Source organism: Mus musculus, chromosome 3 (genome assembly GCF_000001635.26).
Source record: "Mus musculus strain C57BL/6J chromosome 3, GRCm38.p6 C57BL/6J".
Classification (NCBI taxonomy): domain Eukaryota; kingdom Metazoa; phylum Chordata; class Mammalia; order Rodentia; family Muridae; genus Mus; species Mus musculus.
Window position 1 is genome coordinate 87,796,038 of NC_000069.6, and position 20,760 is coordinate 87,816,797.

A 20,760-nucleotide genomic window follows, 5' to 3' on the forward strand; every position below is an offset into this window, starting at 1 on the left:
TGGGAAGTCTCAGGCCCAGCATCCAGGCCACTAAATGGCAAGTCTTGCGCAATGGCCTTCTTGACTGCACGTATAAGTGTCGCGTTTAAGAGATCATCCCATCATGAATTGTCCTCCAAGTGGCCCCGAATAAGTACATATATAGAGACCCACTAAGCATCCTGAGTTCTTAAAAGTAACCAAATGGAGCCAGGCAGTGGTGGCACACGCCTTTAATCCCAGCACATGGGAGGCAGAGGCAGGCAGATTTCTGAGTTCGAGGCCAGCCTGGTCTACTTCCAGGACAGCCAGGGCTACACAAAGGAACCCTGTCTCGAAAAACCAAAAAAAAAAAAAGTAACCAAATGAAGGAGGAATCTCACAGAGAGAAGAACGACTCGTCTCCTAGGGATTTGAGCCAAAACCAAGGGATTTGACGGGGACATACCCCGCGCCAAGGAAGTATGTTCAAAGTAGCCTCGGGAGGCTGGGAAGGGCTGTGAGAGGCGAAGTGGTGAGGTCGAAGTGGTGAGGTCTTCAGGTTTCACCAGTGGAGTCCGACCTGTCCAGGCTGCGGGAAGTTACCCCGCAGATGTCAAAACACCTGTTGGACTCCAGAACTCCCCTGCAAATCAAGCCAGGGAGCCCAGCCGCTCCCTCCAGATCTGCAGCGAGCGGGTTGGGGGGGTGGGGATGGGGGAGAGAGGGAAACTGAGACAGAGAGAGGGGTTCCAGAGCTCAGTTCTTGGCCCCCAACCTTATTTCCCCAACACATCTGTCCCCCACCTCCCTCAGTTGACAGGCTAAATATTTTCCCTTGACTTGGTGGGAGGGGCGGAGAGAACAGAGAAGTCGGCGGGCGGCGGCGTAAACCAATCCGTTTCTGGAAAGGGCGGGAGCTGGGCGAGGTCCCTGCCTTTCTGCCCCACCAGCCGCGGCCGGTCGACCGAGAGTGGAAGTCTGCATGTCCAGGAGGTCCGCGGAGTGTCTCGGGGTGGAGTGCTGCGGGTGTCTCGGGACCCCGCTGCCGCCCCTTGGGGCACTCCCGGGGCTCACCGGGGGCTTCCACTCTGCCTCCCCTCAGGACTGCCTGGACTGTCTGGATCTTTGTGTTCTGAATCATCCTCCCTCTGGATGCCTCTCTGAGGCTCCTCCACTCCTATCTGCATCTCTGTCCCAGTATCTGTCTCTGGACCACACTGAGGCTGTCTCTAGCTGCTTGTCACAGGCTTTGTTTCCTCTGTTCCGAAATTCTTTTCTATCTCCCGCGGTCTCTATTTGAGATCTCTAATCCCTTTGCCTTTGTGTGTCGTCGTCGTCCCCACCCCTGCCACTTCACACTGGAACCTGGGTCTGCATCCTCCTTTCTCCCTGGAGGATACCTGGAAGACAACCAGGGCTGAGGTCATGGCAGTGCCTGCTCTGTGGCCCTGGGGAGTACACTTGCTTATGAGCCTGCTGTCCTTGGGATCTGGCCTGGACACACTAGAGGGTGAGTCCCCAGCAACGTCCGTCTAACCCCCATCTCCCTCCAGAACACCTATACTTAACTTAGTCTTTGGTTGGTTGGTTTTGGTGTCTCCAGACAGGGTTTCTCTGTGTTACCCTGGCTGTCCTAAAACTCTATCTGTAGACCAAGCCGGCCTTGAACATAGAGATCCACCTGCCTCCACCTCTCAAGAGCTGGGGTTGAAGGTGTGCAGCACAACTGATTCCTAGTTAGTCTTTATTGGGACGGGAAGACGAGGATCAGCTCTCAGAAGGACTTTTTGCCAGCTAGAACTGTTATATGAAGAGTTTTCTCTCTCAGCTCCCCTAAGAGGTTAAGGAGTTAGAAATGGAACGAACAGATGTTCTTCAACTCACGGCTGTTAGTGAAACCGCGATCCCAGTAAAGTCTGAGTTTAAACCAAAATGAGACTGAGAATTGGAGGTTGCTTCTAGGGCCACTGACTGATAAGAGGCAGGCTGGGATCGAAGCTGAAAACCAGGCACCATTAAGCAATTTGACTTACTGTGTGGATTGTAGGCTCAGAGACAGGAGAGGCAGACCCAGGGCAAGTCCTGAGCTCTGGCACCCCAGGCTTTCATCTGTGTTGGTGGGGACCCTGGGGTCCCACTGTGGGCAGGAGGGCTGTCTGAGAGAGGACTGCCTCTCCTCCGTAACTCAGTGATATACCTCAGATTCACACTTCTCACCAAAGGCACCTAGGGAGTGGGAGTGGGACTAATGCAGACCAAATAGCCCCTCATGGGTTGCCAGGGGCTATGTGGGACAAAGAAGAAGCAACAGAAGAGGAAACAGTAAGTGTATAACGCCATCATTTAATCTGCCTTTGTCCTCCATACAGAGTTTGGGAACTCAACACTCTGGGAACGGGAAGGGTCTTAAAACATTCTTCTAAGTGGGGGCTTCCAGGACCAAGCCAGGGCTCCCTTTCCTGTAAGGATAATACAGATGGACTGGGGTAAGGTGTCTCATGAAAGAGGCCAGAAGATTTGCAATGCATGGTGATCTACCTGAACGCCCTACCCCTGTTCCTTCTGTGCCAGGACACTGCACAGCAGATGCTAGGCAGGAGCACAGTTGTCAAAATAAAGCAAGCATGCCCTGGGAGTTAGTGTTTGGTCAAGGAGCCCAGCTGTTGTTTCCCAGCGAAGCTCTCCCTGGAGCTTGGCCTGAGGACAGGCAGGGGTTAATCTGCAAAGGTCTTAGATTTGTTTTTCCAATGTCTCACATTAGGGGAGCTCTGGAGAGGCTAAGGCATGATGGGAAGTGGGCGCCTGAGGGAACCCCCCCACCTGCCTCAAAGAGCCTAATTGGCTTTCATGGAGGGAACAGAAGTGTTTTTCCTTCTCTTCTTTTTCTGTGTATGTACCTGCCTAGTCTAGTGTGTGCGCAAGCATGTGGACACGCACGTGTGCAACAGCCGACAGTCGAGCATGGACCACAGAGAGAATGTATAGGAAGACAGGTCTTCCTGTCCTCCATCCCATCCAAATCAGCCTTGTCAAGTGCTAAGGCAGGAGGGACTGGGCTAGCCTGTATGGAAGAATGCGGGGTATGGTACCAATGTGTGTGTGTGTGTGTGTGTGTGTGTGTGTGAGAGAGAGAGAGAGAGGGGGGGGGGTGAGGAGAGAGGAAGTAGACCAGAAAATTACACCAAAGCTTTTAGACTTGCATCGTACAGGAAGACCCTGCAAGCTCTCCTTAGGAGGAAGTGAGGAAGCATCCAGCCCCTATAGGGAAAAAAGCCTTAACAAAAAGACAAATGGACTGAGTCCCAAAGGAAACAGTAGAGTCAGGATCCAGATGTTCATGTCCCATAGTGTCCCAAGTGCCCAGAGGTTCCAATCCTGAACTGGATAGCACGGGGGGGGGGGGGATGCAAAATTGACTTAGAACAGCCAGAACCTTGAAGAGAGGGTTGGAACTGTAAGCAGCCATGCTGGGCAGCCCCACAGGCGTTCCTGTGACTTGCTGCTGAATTAAGAGAAATTAAGCCTGAGGGGGAAGTGATGCAGGGTCAGAGCTAGAACAAGGACCCTGGGCCCCAGGATTGCAGGCCAAAGACCTAAGGAGCCTTTCTAGGTTTGAGACTAGAATGGTGGATGGGGACCAGCTTTACTACACCCCAGAATGTCAGGCTGAGGGGATGAAGTGAGGACCTCTGCTTTGACAAAGAGGAGCTATGGACTGTCTCCCCTTCAAAAGCAAAAATGATGTAGGTACCAGCAGGCTGGGTCCCTGAGGGCAGAGACAGAAGTACTCGGTACTCAGTACTCAGTACTTACTGCCTCCCAGGCACAGTTTGCCCTCATTTTCTCACCAAACACTCACCAAGCACCAAACGTTACATCAGGCACTGTGTGTGAACTAGGGTCTAGCAGTGAGTGAGTCAAACAGAAATCCCTGCCCTCCTGAAGCTTGCAATCAACAAAATAAATAAACAAGTTATATACAAGATAGTTGAGAGTTACAGGAAAATGGGGTGTGGTACACACAGACTCAGGAGTCAGAGCCAGGAGGACAGAGTTCCAGGCTACTGGACCACAGTAAGATCCTGTCTCAAAACGCCATGAGCTGGGGATGTAGCTCAATGGTGTGACATTTGTATAGCTAGCACTGACCCCCACCAAAAGAGCAGGGAGATAGTTTTAAGCAGGATAGAGGGAAAGGTCTTCGCTGAGGTGAAGGAGGTGAGCAAGCATGTAAGGGAACTTGGTACTGTCCACTCTGTCCTCCTACCAGCATGAAGCTGCCGGGGACAAGGCTCTTGGTCTGCACTGTATTCATTTGTCTGCCCACATGTGCCTACAGTGTGCCCCAGCCTGGATATCCGCTCGGAGGTGACCGAGCTCCGTCGGCTGGAGAACTGCAGTGTGGTGGAGGGTCACCTGCAGATCCTTCTTATGTTTGCTGCCACTGGAGAGGATTTCCGAGGCCTCAGCTTTCCTCGCCTTACCCAGGTGACTGACTACCTGCTGTTGTTCCGAGTCTATGGCCTGGAGAGCCTTCGAGACCTCTTCCCCAACCTCACTGTGATCCGAGGCACCCGGCTCTTCCTGGGCTACGCACTCATTATCTTTGAGATGCCCCACCTACGGGACGTCGGGCTGCCGTCGCTTGGGGCCGTGCTGCGTGGGGCCGTGCGTGTGGAGAAGAACCAGGAACTTTGCCATCTCTCCACCATTGACTGGGGTCTGCTGCAGCCTGCACCTGGTACCAACCACATTGTAGGAAACAAGCTGGGCGAGGAGTGTGCAGACGTGTGCCCCGGTGTGCTGGGAGCTGCTGGTGAGCCCTGTTCGAGAACCACCTTCAGCGGGCGCACTGACTACAGGTGCTGGACGTCCAGCCACTGTCAGAAAGGTGGGCACTTGCATAGAACGTGGCTGTAGCCACAGGGAGGCAGGCCTGGGGAAGGGTGGGTCTGGCCTTTGCTGTCCCACTTTTTGTTGTTTGTTTGTTTGTTTGTTTTGAGACAATATATAATATAGTCTAGGCTGGCCTAAAACTTGACATGTGGCTGAGGTTGGCTTTGAACACCTAATTCCTCTGTCTCTGTCTCCTAAGTGCAGAGTATGCCTGGCTTGCTGCCATTGTTTTTAAATCCTTACCCTTCCAACGAGACACGTACCCTCACTATCCCATTTTCCAAGAAAGGAAACTAACTGAAGCTCAGAGCAACTAGATAGTTAATGGGGCATCAGGCAGGCAGAGAGTAGGTAAGGAGGGAGTTTGGGAAGAGGGTAGACACAGTGGACGGAAGTCAGCCCAAGAAACTGTCTTCTGGAGCAGCAGCCAAGGATGCAGCCAGGTGGCCTGGACTCACCTCTGCTCACTAGCCAGGCTCACCTGGCGTCTCTGTGCCTGTGTCCTCTCAGCTGTGATGAGGAGGGTGGGAGCCCACACAGCGTTAGAGCAGAGCCAGGACCGTGGTATCAGTAAAAGGCCTTGGCCCCCTGGTGATCAGGCTGATAGCAGTGAAATATGGAGATGGGGTGCTAAGGACAGAAAGGAGGAAGAAGGGATGGAAAGACCAGGACAGGCAAGGGCAAGCAGTGACCTAGGAGGCCCACGAGACAGAAGGAAAGCAGTGTAGAAAGTGGGGAGCATAGTAAGACCTTCCAGAAGCCAGGAGCGGATTTGGGGTTACCTAGCCTTTCTCATCCAGCTCAAGGTCTGCCCCCCTCACCTCTAGCCTCGACTCCAGGCAGGAGAATAACCGGATCCCTGCTGTATCAGCAGTGAGCTGCCTCCCTGTTGGCTGTAAACACAGCTGCTGCATGTCCTCTTAATTTGTGTACCATGTCAACAGGCCCTGGCTGGACCCACCTTGCCCTGGCCTAGCTGATCAGGAGTGGCCAGCTGGTTCCCCCTGGCACCATACCAAGCCACCACAGGGCAGCCTAGACAGGACGGCAGGCTGCAGAGCAGCAATCCTGGTGGACAAGGTCGCTGCTCCATCCTGAGTTCTGAGACGCTCTCTGTTTTTCTTTTTTTTCTGAGAGAGGGTCTCTCTGTATAGTCTAGGCTGGACTAGAACCCCCTATGTAGATCAGGCTAGCCTCAAACTCATAGAGATCCACCAGCTCCTGCTTCCCAAATGCTGGGATCAAAGGCAGACAGCACACAGCACAGCTTGGGTTCTGATCCTCTCAAGGAGGCATTGTGGGAGGTGGAGCATGGGGGGGGGTGTCCCACGCTGATCTTTAAGCATCTACGGGTGCAAAGAAACAAAGTTAGTATTGCAATCTGAATCGGAGATGTCTGATGCTGAGAATGTGACCTCAAGATGGGGTGGGCCAGGGTTGGAAAGGGACATCACTGAGGGGTTGCTAACGTCTTTTGCCCGCAGTGTGTCCCTGCCCCCGAGGGATGGCCTGCACAGCAGGCGGTGATTGCTGCCACAGTGAGTGTCTGGGGGGCTGCAGCCAGCCTGAAGACCCTCGAGCCTGTGTAGCTTGCCGCCACCTCTACTTCCAAGGAGTCTGCCTCCGAGCCTGCCCTCCGGGCACCTACCAATATGAGTCCTGGCGCTGTGTCACCGCGGAGCTCTGCGCTCATCTGCGTGAGGTTCCTGGACTTGCCACCACCTTCGGCATCTACGAGGGCAGCTGCCTAGCTCAGTGCCCTCCAGGCTTCACCCGCAATGGCAGCAGGTGAGGGGGGGATACCCTTGGGGTGGTCCGAAGGTCCAAGCAGTTTCATCGGTCCAAGGCTTAAACGGGTCCGCTTGTCCCACCAGCATTTTCTGCCATAAGTGTGAGGGCCTGTGCCCCAAAGAGTGCAAGGTTGGGACAAAGACCATCGACTCTGTCCAAGCCACACAGGACCTGGTGGGCTGCACCCACGTGGAGGGAAACCTCATCCTCAACCTTCGCCAAGGCTGTCAGTACTCTTCCTGGCCATGCCCCCTCCCAATTGTATCCCTTGCATGGTTCCCCCTCATCCCTCCCTTCCTTCATACCGCCTTTGTCCCTCCAGCTCCCTTCCCTGTGGACCCATCACCCTCCCTGGCCCTGCTCCAGTACTATCTTCCTCATCCCCAGACAATCTGGAGCCAGAGCTTCAACGCAACCTGGGTCTGGTGGAGACCATCACTGGCTTCCTCAAAATCAAGCACTCTTTTGCACTCGTGACCCTGGGCTTTTTCAAGAACCTCAAACTAATCCGGGGAGATTCCATGGTGGATGGGTAAGGGGTCAGAAATCAGGCTGACCGGCACCTCCCCGCCCCCTTCCCCAACATTCTCAGAATAGTGGTGAAGAGAACAGGCTCTGAAGTTAGTTTGCTAGCTGTGTGTGTTTGGGGAGGTTGCTTGAGTTCTCTGGTCCTGAGGTCTTCCATCTGTAAAATGAAGCTTGTGTTCTAGGACTGCAATTGTTATGCCGTTGTATGCAAAGTGTGATAAACAGTGACTAGAACTCGGTCCAGGCAATCAGAGTTTCAGGCTGTTCCATAAGGATGGGCCATGATTGCATCACCTGACAGCTCAGGGGCAGGGTGAACCTGCCTGGGTGTAAGTCCCTGCCGCCTAGCAAAGGAGGTCTGCTCACAAAGTAGCCAGTATTTTCAAAGTAAAAAAGTTTAAATCATCATCAGTCAAGTGCTTCCCTGTGGCTTCTTCTTCTGTCTCCTTGCATATTATCGTGACCCCCTAGGGGTACTCACAAGCTGGCCAGTTCTAGCTTCTGTGTCCCCCACAGCCAGTGCACAGTTAAAGTGAGATGAAGAAGGGAAGAGACAAACTGTTGACCCCACTTCACTGGCAAGGTCGGCAGAGAGAGGGTGGGTGAATGTCAGGATGTCACACTGCTCAGCAGTGGCACAGAGGGGGTGTCCCTGAGGCCCCTCATGAATGTGAGTGGCTGGCAGACTGCACCTGTGCTCAGTGCAGCCCCTGCAGGGGAACTTATGAGCCAGCCCCTGGCTGCCGGAGCCTCTGTCACTTTGCACATCAAGGCGCCTGGCTTTCTCCAGGAATTACACTCTCTACGTATTGGACAACCAGAACCTGCAACAGTTGGGATCCTGGGTGACCGCGGGGCTCACCATTCCCGTGGGCAAAATATACTTCGCCTTCAACCCACGCCTCTGCTTGGAGCACATATACCAACTGGAGGAGGTGACGGGAACCAGAGGTCGGCAGAGCAAGGCTGAAATCAACCCCCGGACCAATGGAGATCGGGCTGCCTGTAAGGCCCCGCCCAAACCCAAGTGTGCGCTCAGGACACTACAGATCCACACGCACGCACGCACGCACACAAACACGTGCACTAAAATACCGAGGGGATCAACCCAAGGGGTGAGCAGCCATGGGTGGGGTCAGCGGCAGCATGACCCTGAAGCAGGTGCTTTTCTTTTGCTCTGCCCAGGTCAGACTCGCACTCTACGTTTTGTGTTCAACCTGACGGAGGAAGACCGCATCCTCCTGCGCTGGGAGCGCTATGAGCCACTGGAGGCCCGTGACCTGCTCAGCTTCATTGTCTATTACAAGGAGTCGTGAGTAGAAAGGGGTGCCAGATGAAGGACCCTAGTTTCTTTCCTTTCCTTTTCTCTTTCTCTTTCTCTTTCTCTTTCTCTTTCTCTTTCTCTCTTTCTTTCCTTCTCTCTCTCTCTTTCTCTCTGTATGTGTGTTGGTATTCTCAATATGTAAACTAGCCTCCAGCTCTCAAAGATTCTCCTACCTCGACCCCAGCCTCCAAGAACGCTGGGGTTCCAGGCTTGTGTGCTATGCAGAGTCAATTTATTTTCAAGACCAAGGGGGGCGAGAGTGTAGTCCAGCTGGGCTAGGGAGAGCCAGAAAGCTAGGACCCCCAAGTCACACCCCAGCCTGGATCTGTCTCACCTTGCTTGGTCCTCCATGCCTCAGTTTCCCCTCACTAAATGGAATGAAGAGGGCAACAGAGGTTTCTGAGAGCCCTGGAGATCATTCTGCTAGGAGAGCTAGGCTAATTAAGCTTCAATTCTCTGTGCTAACGCTCTCTGCTGACCACATGCTCTAGTCCCAGCCGCGGTTTGGGAAGTACCCACTAATTTGGCCATTTTTATGAGTGTCTTTACCAGCATTTCATTAAAGCCCAAGGAAAGAGGGAAAGAGGAGCTGGGTCTCTCTCTCTCTCTCTCTCTCTCTCTCTCTCTCTCTCTCTCTCTCTCAGACAGTATCTCCTTATGTAGTCCTGGCTGCCGTAGAACTCTTTATAAGTCAAACTAGCCTCAAACTTAGAGAGATCCTCCTGCCTCCCAAGTGCTGGAATTAAAGGTGTGGACCGCCAGTACCCAGCCCTTTCTTTTTAATTGGCTCTGGTTGGCCTCAAACTCTGAACTCGTTCTTCTGCTTTCACCTCCTGAGTGCTGGGATTACAGAGATGCACACCATACCCTGTCTATGTGATGCTGGGGATCAATCCAGGGCCGTTATGCCTGTTAGACAAACACTCCACCAGCTGAGCTACACTCCAGGCCAGAATGGGCTAACTCTTTGGAGAGAGTGGACTGACCTTATCAGGAGGGATGCCACAAGAAGGCCTGCTCCCTAAACAAGTTGAGATTCAACCACAGATCTCCTGGTCAAGCCTTTTAGCACAATCCTATGAAAGCATGACAGAAGCTAAGACAAGAGGCTCCTAAATCCAAGGCCTCACAGTTATCCCAATAAGACCCTATCACAAAAGGAGAAGGAGGAGGAGGACTGACTGTGTGTAGCTCAGTGGAGAAATGCTTGCCCAGTATGTGAGGGGCCCAAGTTCAATCCCCAGAACCAGGGCAAGAGTGAGAACAAGATCAAGAGATTTCCTAATAAGAGAATTTATTTTTTGTTTGTTCATTTTGTTTGTTTGTTTGTTTGTTTTGTTTTTTTGAGACATGATCTCTGTGTAGCCCTGGCTGTCCTGGAACCCACTCTGTAGACAAGGCTGGCCTCAAACTCAGCAATCCACCTGCCTTTGCCTCCCAAACACTGGGATTAAAGGCATGAAGTACCACCACCTGGTGAGAAATGGATTTTTGATCATTGTGGGGGGTAAGAAGTGCTGTCCTTGGTAAACAGGGCCTGAACCACTCATGTGGGAGGTATTTCCTGCAAAGTAGAACTGAAAGGTTTTATTGCAGCACCATCTCAGGGTCTGGCTGGAAGCAGGAAGGGAGCCCACAGAAACAGGGTGCTCAGCTAACCTAGGCTCATATAGGTCTATGGCAGGAAAATGTTTAGTACAGGGAGATGGGGAGTGTGTTAAATATAGATTCCTGGGCCTTTCTCTGACAGTCTGAGTTGGTTGTTAGGCAAGGCCTATGAACTTGCATTTCTACCAAGCTCCTAACTGATGTTGAGGCTGACAGCTCATGAGCCACACTTTAAGGAGCTACTGACATGGGCAGCAATGTGAGTGGCTGACAATCTATGTTCATGCATGCAGTTCACAACCTACACAACTATACACAGCTGTGTCTAGGCGCTAAGGTCAAAGAATCCTACGGTTCTCCAGGAAGCCCCTCCCCAGCATCTCTGCTTTACAGTATGGCTGTTATGTGCTCCCTCAGGGGCAGACACTGAGAATCCTGGTCCAATTTTGGCTCTGACCCAGACCTACTTGTGTGTCATACCTCACGAGGCATCTTCCCTCACAGCATCTATTCTGCAACCCCCATACCAGCTCCTGGACCAGCCCACTTCTGAGTTCCAGCAAGAACAGGTCCTCAGGCCTCTCCTCATCTCACTCCACCTGCCTCCATTCTATCCATGGGCTGGGGAGATGGCTCCGTGGGTAGAGTGAGGCTTGCTGTACAAGCCCGAGGACCTTGAACTCAGATCCCAGCACTCACAAAAAAGCCAGGTGTGGCAGTGTGCATCTGTGGGTCACACTAGCACTGGAGGACAAAACCAGAAAGATCCTGGGGGTTGGTTGGCCAGGGGTTAATAGAAAGAGCAAGCACCAGGTTCAGTGAGGGGCCTTATCTCAAAATATAAGGTAGAGAGTGATTGAAGAAAGAATGTCAACACCAACCTCTGGTCTCCTCCACACACACCAGCACCAGTGAGAACATCCCTACATATGCACCATTACACATGTGCACACATGTACACACATGCACACGCATGCACACACACACATACTTTTTTTGTCTGTGGCTCAGCATAATTCCACCCCTCTGCCTCCCATCAAAGAAACAGATACAGTGAACACGGATGTAATACCCCAAAGCCTGCTGACTGATGTCTTCCATTCGGTTCTTACTTGCTTTGCTGATGGCTTCCATTCGGTCCTTATTTTCTTTGCTCAGGAGCCAGCCCTCCTTATATCCCTAAAGCCCATGGTAGCTCTTCAAGGCCTGCTTCTGGCCTAAACCCCAAAGTCCACCTCAATTATTCCCTTGAACTTTTGAGTCTTGGCTTTTGGAGATCCACCTTTAAGACTTGAGAGCTAGCTGGGTGTTGGTGGTGCACACCTTTAATCCCAGTACTCGGGAGACAGAGGCAGGCAGATTTCTGAGTTCGAGGCCAGCCTGGTCTACAAAAGTGAGTTCCAGGACAGCCAGGGCTGTACAGAGAAACCCTGTCTCAAAAAACCAAAAGAGAGAGAGAGAGAGAGAGAGAGAGAGAGAAAGAAAGAAAGAAAGACAGACTTGAGAGCTAGCTAATTGTGATGGCACACCTTTAATCCCAGTACTTGGAGGCAGAGGCAGGTGGATCTCTCTGAGTTCAAGGGCAGCCTGGTACACATAGAGAGTTCCAGGATGACATGAAAGCTAGGAACCAACTTCTAGAAAGGTGTTTCTAGAAACATAAACATGTGCAAAACTGTGCCTATAATCTGGGAGGTTCATAGACTTCCAAGTCCATGCAGGGGCCCTGTGTAAAACACTCTGTTCATTGGGTTTGGTAGTACAGGCTATAATCCCAGCAAACACTCAGGAGGCCAAAGCAGAGAGAAGGCAAGTTCCAGACTAGACTGAGCTACTTAGAAATACTCTCTAAAACAGGACAAAGCAAAACCAAAATAGACTCTGCTCTCCCAGGCTCCAAGTCACCTCACTAGAGATGAGAATGATCTTCTTGCTTTCCCCCCATAACCACTTTTTAAAAAAGAATTATTTATGTATGTGAATACACTGTGGCTGTCTTCAAACACATCAGATCCCATTACAGATGGTTGTGAGCCACCATGTGGTTGCTGGGACTTGAACTCAGAACCCCTGGAAGAGCAGTAAGTGCTCTTAACCACTGAGACATCTCTCCTGCCCACTATAGTTCATTTTAAAATACAATTCAAACTTTTCTTATGGCTCTTTTCATGATGACAAAAGCTCAATCATTCCTCTGAAAGACAAGGGATATTTCATTACAATTTGTGATGTGTGGCCACGATCATAAGCCATACAGTGTGGGTGAATTGCCAGAATTACAGCTGTCCTTACTCACATAGTTATAAGAATCCTGAGTCAGGCTGGTGTGTGTGGGGGAGGGGAGGTGTGTATGTGTGTGTGGGGGGGGGGTATGTGTGTGTGCTAGAGCTTGGAGGTCCCCCAATACTGGGAATGTGGTATTCAGCCCATTTCAGAATGCCACAGAACACGTGGGTCCAGATGCCTGTGGAACCCAGAGCTGGAACCTGTTGGATGTGGAACTACCCCTCAGCCGCACCCAGGAACCAGGGGTAACCCTGGCCCCCCTTAAGCCCTGGACACAGTATGCTGTGTTTGTGCGGGCCATCACACTGACCACCGCTGAGGACAGTCCCCATCAGGGAGCCCAGAGCCCCATTGTCTACCTGCGAACATTGCCTGCTGGTGAGCTGAAGGCACTAGAAAGATATGCCTAAATCCTGATGCGGAAGAGGGAAGCACCCAGGTGCTAGACACACAGAGGCTGGGGCACCCTAGAGGACAGGACTCCTTTCACACTGAGCCTGGGGGAGCCTGGGATTGAACTTGTGATCGCTGGGTGAACTCAGAGGCCTGTGAAGGATTTAGAATACTGAAAGTTGAGCTTCTTTATAATAATATTGTCTCCCCAGGGTCGGGTCCAGGCTCAGGTAGGAGAGTGTTTACCTACCATGGAAGCCCTATTTTCTGAAACAGAGAAAGGACAGAATGATTTCTAGGGAAGGAAGGCTCTAGAAAAAAAGAGGGTGGATCCAGAGTGAGAGACAGAGACGCAGAGAGACGGTGAGAGACAGAGAGACAGAGAGAGGGAGGGAAGAGCTCAATATTTGGAAGGGTCCCACCCCTGAGCGTCACCCTTTTCACAATCACAGCACCCACGGTGCCCCAAGATGTCATCTCCACCTCCAACTCCTCTTCCCACCTCCTGGTGCGCTGGAAGCCACCGGTCCAGCGCAATGGAAACATCACCTACTACCTGGTGCTGTGGCAGCGCCTGGCGGAGGACGGTGACCTCTACATCAATGACTACTGCCACCGCGGTGCGCCCTGGGTGCCTCAGGCCTGGGGTGCTCGGTAGTGGCGGGTGGACCACTGCCTTGACTTCCCGCCTCTGCACCGTGGCCATAGGTCTGCGGCTGCCCACCAGCAGCCACGACACACGCTTCGACCGTGAAGACCCGGCGCTGGAGGCTGAGCCGGAACAAGGCTGCTGTCCTTGCCAACACTCACCTCCTGGGCAGGCCCTGCCTGCACTGGAGGCTCAAGAGGTCACCTTCCAGAAAAAATTTGAAAACTTCCTACACCATGCCATCACCATCCCCAAGTGCGATCTGGTTGGGAGGGCCTGAGGGGCGGTACCTTGGAGAGGGTGGGACTTAGTGGGAGGGGCCTATTATGGTGTGGGCCTGGCCTTGGTGTGGGAGGATTTGGAGGCAGGGTGAAGCGATAGAGCGCCCCGGAGCTGAGAAGGTCCCCGGCCTCCTCCAGGGCTCCATGGAAAGTGACATCCATCAACAAGAACCCCCAAAGGTGAGCTGGGACAGGTGCGGGGATGGTGGGAGGGGCTCTGAGAACTGGCTTTACATCTCTGACTCATCCCATTGCCAGGGATTCGGAGAGGCACCGCAGGGAAGCTGGACTTCTCAGACTAGGGAAAAACAACTCGGATTTTGAGATTCAAGAGGACAAGGTTCCCCGGGAGCGAGCGATATTGAGCGGCTTACGGCACTTCACAGAGTACAGGATTGACATCCATGCCTGCAACCACGCTGCGCACACTGTGGGCTGCAGCGCCGCCACCTTCGTCTTTGCACGCACCATGCCACATAGTAGGTGCCCCCTTACGCCAGTCAGTGCTCTGTAACCAGCAGGTTTTGTCCTCCCACTAGTCTCAGAGCCTCGCTCTGTTCACCCTCCCCGGTCCCCATGATTGTGGAATTTCTCCAAACTTCCCAGTTTAGCCTGGGTTTGGACGTGAACAAGAGGAACTGCTTGTGGCCTATTTGCCAGACGCCCCCTCCTACAGGAGAGGCCGATGGCATCCCGGGGAAAGTGGCCTGGAAGGCAGCTGGCAAGAGCAGTGTCACCTTGCATTGGCTTGAACCACCTGACCCCAATGGGCTCATTCTCAAGTATGAAATCAAGTACCGACGTCTGGGAGAGGTAGGTACCCAGCCGCCCCTATCCCACCCTGGGTCGGCACCTCCACCCGCTCCCCAGCCTGCTGTCTGTGCTGTCCACAGGAGGCCACAGTGCTTTGTGTGTCCCGTCTTCGATATGCCAAAGTCGGTGGAGTCCACCTGGCTCTGCTGCCCCCTGGAAACTACTCTGCTAAAGTTCGGGCCACCTCGTTGGCTGGCAATGGTTCCTGGACTGACGGTGTTACCTTCTACATCACCGATCTAGGTGAGGCCGACCTGCTTCCCAATCTGATTTCCACTCAGCACCAGCCCTGCCCATGACCATGCTCCAGCGTTGCCTGAGGAGCAGCTTATATCCTGACCTGTCAATTCTCCCCAACCTCCAACCACCAGAGGAAGAGGATACCGGGGGGATGCGCATCTTCCTCACTGTCACCCCTGTGGGGTTCATGCTGCTCGTGACACTTGCTGCCCTCGGTTTCTTCTACAGCAGAAAGAGGTGATGACAAGTCCCACACATTTCAACCCCGTTCTCTCCCTGAGCCATCTCACAGGGACAGCACGGTCAGACAGTAATAGTTTAGACAACAGAAAGGACTTCCTTAAAGACAGGAACTCTTTCCCTAGAAGGTATGAAGGAGACATACCTCTTAGCTGGGGTGACAACACCTCTTTTTTAACCTGGAAATGTATTATAGCTTGAGGAACTCTTTAGTGTGGGCACGGGGGGGTGGGGAGGACTGTTGGTTCCCATGCCCTTAGCTCGAGCAAGCAGGTTCTGCTGTGACAAGAGGAAGACAGGAGCCCTAGTATACACTTGTACAGATGTCATCGCATGTCCCTGGGGTGAGCACAAGAAGATCCACAGAGAGAGACCCCCTCTTTCGACCCCTGGCTTTACCTATTCCCAGCCTATTTGATCCCGGGACTAGTATCATGGGCAGCTTGGCAATGCTTGGGACTCCCCAGAGGTCCTGCTGGCCAGAGCAATTGTGGTCAACAGCATCCTGTGGATCTATCTTGCCTCCTGTTGCAGAAACAGCACGCTGTACACATCCGTGAACCCCGAGTATTTCAGTGCATCCCACAGTAAGTCCAGGGACACGGGGGTGTGGGAAAGAAGGTGGGCACAGGAGAGTGGAGCTCCAGAGAGCCTTCTTGGAGAAGGTGGCCTTGGGAACAGAGCCCTTCAGATGACAAGTTAAAGGGAGTCCTTGTCGGTGTAGAGCACACCTGAAATGACATTGTAGCCTTCGGTGAAGAAACAGCACCCTAATCTGATGGTCTGGGAGTGACGGCTAGGGAGATGGCTCATCGAGTGAAAGTGTTTACTCTGAGTGCCTGAGTCTGAATATCCAGCATACATAAACACTTGACACCATTATACATGCCTGCAATCCCAGCCCTGGTTGCTGAGACAGGCAAGGATCCCTCAGAGCTCATTGCCCCCACTCCCAGCCCTGTCAAAGCATGGGGCTTCTGTATCCGCGGGAGATTCTGTATCAATGCAATAACTCAGCAGGTCCATCTGCACACCATTGTGCAACACACCCACCACCTCGCCTCTACCACCATCACCTCCACCTCCACCTCCACCACCACTACCACCTCCACCACCACCACCAAACAAAACTAAAAAGCTGAAGAGGTCATTCACCAGTAAAATGTTCCCCACAGCAGCTAAGAGCATCAGCTTTTCTTGCAAAGGACCTGGGTTCTAGCCCCCAGCACCCACAGGGCTACTCACAGCTGTCTATAATTCTGCCTCCAAAGACCCCATGCCTTCTTCTGGTCTTGAGGAATACACATGTGGCACACACACATGCAGGCAAAACACTTATGCACTTAAAGTATAAAAAGATAATAATTAAAATGTTTGCTGCACAAGGGTAAGGGTAAGGGTAAGATTGTTTGGATCCCCAGAAACCGTCATAAATGCTACGTGGGTGCACACAGGTAATTCCAGCCTAAGAAGATGGAGTCAGGGATCCCCAGAGCAAACTGGTTAGGACTAGGCATATCGGTGAGCTCTGGTTTCAATTAGGAGTCCCTGCCTCAAAGAACAAGGTACAGCACACACACACACACACACACACACACACACACACACACACACACACACACAGAAGTACTGCCCTAATTTGAAACTAACAGTTCACTGCTTTCTGTACCAAGGAAGTCAGCATAAAACTGGCATAGACGCCTTTGTCCTGCCTTTGTGTGAGCCTGTAGTTACCAAAATCTTAAAGGATGTAGGATCTTTAGAAAAATAGTCCATTTTTCACATTAAAGTTGGATAGTGGCTTTAAGAAAGAGGAAAAAAAGTCCAGAGGCAGATGAAGGCCTGTGGAGAGATGCACCCCTGCCTCCCTACACACACCCCTTCTCAGACACACACCCTTCTCAGTGTATGTCCCCGACGAGTGGGAGGTGCCTCGGGAGCAGATAGCCATCATCCGGGAGCTGGGCCAAGGCTCTTTTGGGATGGTCTATGAGGGACTGGCCCGAGGACTTGAGGCTGGAGAGGAGTCCACGCCTGTAGCCCTGAAGACAGTTAATGAGCTGGCCAGCGCTCGGGAACGCGTTGAATTCCTCAAGGAAGCATCTGTCATGAAGGCATTCAAGTGTCACCATGTGGTAAGAGGGAAATGGTCTGAAATGAGGTCAGGGAATTATCCAGGTCAGGGTTGGGACTGTGGTTAAAATCCTGATAGGAACAGAGTCACATTGAGAGCTGAGATAGTCATGAAAAGGGTACAGCACTGGGTATCCAGAGAGTTATTAGGGTCTTGATTGGAATCAAGGTCAGAGGTGAGCACGTCATGATTATGGTGATAATCAGATATGATCAGAGTTAAGAGTCAAGGTCAGGGGATTTTAGGTCAGGATTAGGATGACACTGGAGTGTGGGTCAGGGTGGGCATCTGAGTCGGGTTATAATTACAGCAGACTGAGGTGTTGTTCCCCATGAATCACAGAGACAGGAGGGACTACCACAGAGATCTTTGTCGTCCCAGGTTCGTCTCCTGGGTGTGGTGTCTCAGGGCCAGCCAACTCTGGTCATCATGGAGTTAATGACCCGTGGGGACCTCAAGAGCCATCTCCGATCTCTGAGACCTGAGGCAGAGGTTGGAATGAGAAAGACCCTGAGCCGTGTGATGGTGGGAGTTGAGAAGAGCTGGGTACAATGTGGGTGTGGGGAAGTCCTTCACCAGCCCCCCTCTCCCACCTGTAGAACAACCCCGGCCTCCCGCAGCCTGCACTCAGTGACATGATTCAGATGGCAGGGGAAATTGCAGATGGCATGGCCTACCTTGCTGCCAAGAAGTTTGTGCACCGGGACCTGGCGGCCCGCAACTGCATGGTGTCCCAGGATTTCACAGTCAAAATTGGTGGTACAGTAGATACCAGGTGGATGAGGGAAGTCTAAAGGTAGAGAGCCTCCCTAAGCCATAGGAGACCAGGCCTGGCTCACAGGCGCGTCAGGCAAGTCCCCAAGTCCTGAATCTCTGAGAAGGGATGGCCTCCAAGATCCTTTGAGCTCACACATTCCACAATGTTTAGAGAGAATGTAGAGAGGTTTGGGGACTGTCTTCCAGGGAAACTAACTTATGACTTCCCTGAAACTCTTACTTTCCAGACTTTGGAATGACTCGGGATGTGTATGAGACAGACTATTACCGCAAGGGTGGAAAAGGGTTACTGCCAGTGCGCTGGATGGCCCCCGAGTCCCTCAAAGATGGAATCTTCACCACTCACTCAGATGTCTGGTAGGGCCTGGTGGGAGCAGAGGGTTGCAGGGATGTGCAGCGGCATCTGGAAAGGGCCTGGAACACTGCCTCACCAGGGATGCTAAGCAGCCTGAAGAGTGCTGGACTCAGGCCGTCCTTCTTGTGCTCCAGGTCCTTCGGTGTGGTGCTCTGGGAGATTGTGACCCTGGCCGAACAACCATACCAGGGTCTATCAAATGAGCAGGTGCTGAAATTTGTCATGGATGGTGGAGTTCTAGAGGAGCTGGAGAACTGTCCGATTCAGCTGTGAGTCATCCCATTGTCTGTCCTTCCCTCCCTCCTTCATCCCTGCACTGTGCTCACTACCCTCCTCCTTCATCCCTGCACTGTGCTCACTACTCTCCTCCTTCATCCCTGCACTGTGCTCACTACCCTCCTCCTTCATCCCTGCACTGTGCTCACTTCCCTCCTCCTTCATCCCTGCACTGTGCTCACTACCCTTGGCTCTGACCTTCTTCCTCCAAAGCGTCTACATCACTGACTCCCAATTCTTTGTCTATTTGGTTTTGGGGTTTAGGGGGTTCAAGACAGGGTTTCTCTGTGCAGTCCTAGAGGTTCTGGAACTCTACAGACCAGGCTGGCCCCAAACTCACAGAGATCCACCTGCCTCTGCCTCCCATGTCCTGGGACGAGTCCTGGGGTTAAAGGCGTGTGCCACCATAGCCAAGCTGCTCCCAGTTCCTAACTTACCTACTTTCCTCACTTTCCCCCTCTGACCCCTTCCTTCCACCAAGGATCCTGTAGTGTGGGAGGCAGGGGTCTGTCTGGCATCCCTTTAACCCCACCTCACCCCACCAGACAAGAGCTGATGAGACTCTGCTGGCAGCATAGTCCACGCCTGCGCCCGACTTTCGTCCACATCCTGGATCGCATACAGGATGAGCTTCGGCCCTCTTTCCGGCTCTGCTCCTTCTACTACAGCCCAGAGTGCCAGCGGGGTCAGGCCTCCTTGCTGCCTACTGAGGCAGAACCTGATTCCCCACCAACCTTAAATGGAGCTTCAGACTATAGTGCCCCAAATGGGGGCCCAGGACACTGACGAGTCAACCTTTTCCCACCTGACTGGCCTCCCACGGGCAGAGAAGGCAGAACCCAACCTTTATGGCCAGCTGTTCCCCTCTCACCTCGAGTCCCCCTCAGACGAGTCAAGAATTAGCTCAGCACTCACAGAGATCAGGTGCCAGAAAGGGAGGCATCTGAACTCACAAATGCACAGACTCACAGAGACAGCGTGTGGGAGATCATGAGAGGCTGCAGCAGGAGGGACTCTCAGGCCATAGGGCAGAAGTGCTCTGCCCTCAGAGAGAAACACTGGTCAGACTGAGAAAGCTAGCTCATGGGAGGCAGGGTCCAGAGACACACGCCTCCAACTTCAGGTGGTTAACAGCTTGAAAGCAAATGAGTGGCCAGAGACAGGCCTGGGAGGTCTCTCCACTCATGTTGGGGCCTGGGGACAAGGATTCCTTCTTTCCCTGTGGTTGGCTCCTCCCCCTCTGTCCCACATACCAGGACAAAGCAGGAACCCTAGGACCCTCACTCCTCTCCCCCTGCTCTACCCAGGGACCCCAAGCTTGGTGCTCCTCCTTCTTTTGCCTTAAGAGCATCCCTCAATGTGCAGTCTCCCCATTTCCAGCTGTCCCCTGGATTATTAGCCCTGGATGCTAGGGCTTTGAGAGCCTTGTCTCCCTCTCTCCCATCTCCCATGCAGCCTCTCTGGGGAAGACTGGAGAAGACTCAATAAATACGGAGGTCTGTTTGTATCTGGTCCCAGGCCGCCCATTATCTCTCCATCTACAGTGTTGACACAGGATAGACTTCCTCTCTCTTTCCAAAGGCAGCCATACATGAAAAAAAAACTGCTATGAAATATTGCCTCCATAAGGACCCCAGCAGCCAGAATTACCACAACAGTGACACAGAGCAATCTCGTCATTATGACACCCATGGCCGGAAGTGGCTGAGGCCCCCAGGGGACCTCTGTATCTGGCCTCTCAACAGAACCAGCCCGTCCTCCATCCCTCTTCTGCATTTTGTCCATTGCTGAAGCTGGACAGGCATCACAGGACAGACTTCAAGTGGCCAGAGCATAGAGTGCAGAAGGGACCCTATTCCTACTAGTGCCCTAGCGGAGGCAGGGATGCATGCCAGAGGAGGATCTGTGTCAGGGTCCGTGTGGTTATTCTGGGAGGCCGGGATCTCCACTTCAGTCTCATATGCTTTTGAAGGACTCTGCCATTGCACAGGGAGGCAGTCCAGGCTTTCATGTCAACACCAGGGCCTCAAAGCTTTCTAGCACCCTGCACCCAGGCTGATGTGGCTGCACCATCATCCACCGAGCAGGCTTGCACATTGCACAGTCCTGCGGCAGCTGGGGAAGCCACAGAAACATCAGGACAGGACCTGATTTGGGGCAGGCATTGAGCTGTGTGAAGCCATGTTTGGTTCCATAGCGATCCTGTTT

General features: G+C 52.8%; 1 protein-coding gene across 5 annotated transcripts; it reads left to right on the forward strand.

The window, feature by feature from the left end:
* The first annotated feature begins 870 nt into the window (after positions 1–870).
* Insrr (insulin receptor-related receptor) lies at positions 871–20,064 on the forward strand. 5 transcript variants are annotated; one of them, XM_006501451.1, is made up of 22 exons: positions 871–1,471; positions 4,301–4,852; positions 6,342–6,645; positions 6,732–6,874; positions 7,036–7,180; positions 7,967–8,181; positions 8,362–8,488; positions 12,534–12,772; positions 13,240–13,407; positions 13,496–13,691; positions 13,856–13,897; positions 13,976–14,196; positions 14,394–14,530; positions 14,611–14,773; positions 14,902–15,007; positions 15,545–15,597; positions 16,916–17,145; positions 17,487–17,636; positions 17,744–17,903; positions 18,149–18,278; positions 18,411–18,545; positions 19,098–20,064. In XM_006501451.1, exons 1-22 carry the CDS (start codon positions 1,387–1,389, stop codon positions 19,336–19,338), a joined length of 3,942 nt encoding a protein of 1,313 aa, XP_006501514.1. In that variant the 5' UTR covers positions 871–1,386; the 3' UTR covers positions 19,339–20,064. The 5 variants fall into 5 exon arrangements, with proteins under 5 accessions (XP_006501514.1, XP_006501517.1, XP_006501516.1 ...); NM_011832.2 differs by having other exon boundaries at positions 914–1,471; positions 17,526–17,636; XM_006501452.2 differs by having other exon boundaries at positions 1,392–1,471; positions 4,450–4,852; positions 19,098–20,059.
* The last annotated feature ends 696 nt before the right edge of the window (positions 20,065–20,760 follow it).

Excerpts from the sequence above, each read along its gene's own strand:
- Insrr (XM_006501451.1), top strand. The coding sequence starts at position 1,387 with ATGGCAGTGCCTGCTCTGTGGCCCTGGGGAGTACACTTGCTTATGAGC. Across the intron at positions 15,598-16,915 it reads GTATTTCAGTGCATCCCACA|TGTATGTCCCCGACGAGTGG; the intron begins GTAAGTCCAGGG and ends CACCCTTCTCAG. Across the intron at positions 17,146-17,486 it reads CATTCAAGTGTCACCATGTG|AGACAGGAGGGACTACCACA; the intron begins GTAAGAGGGAAA and ends CATGAATCACAG.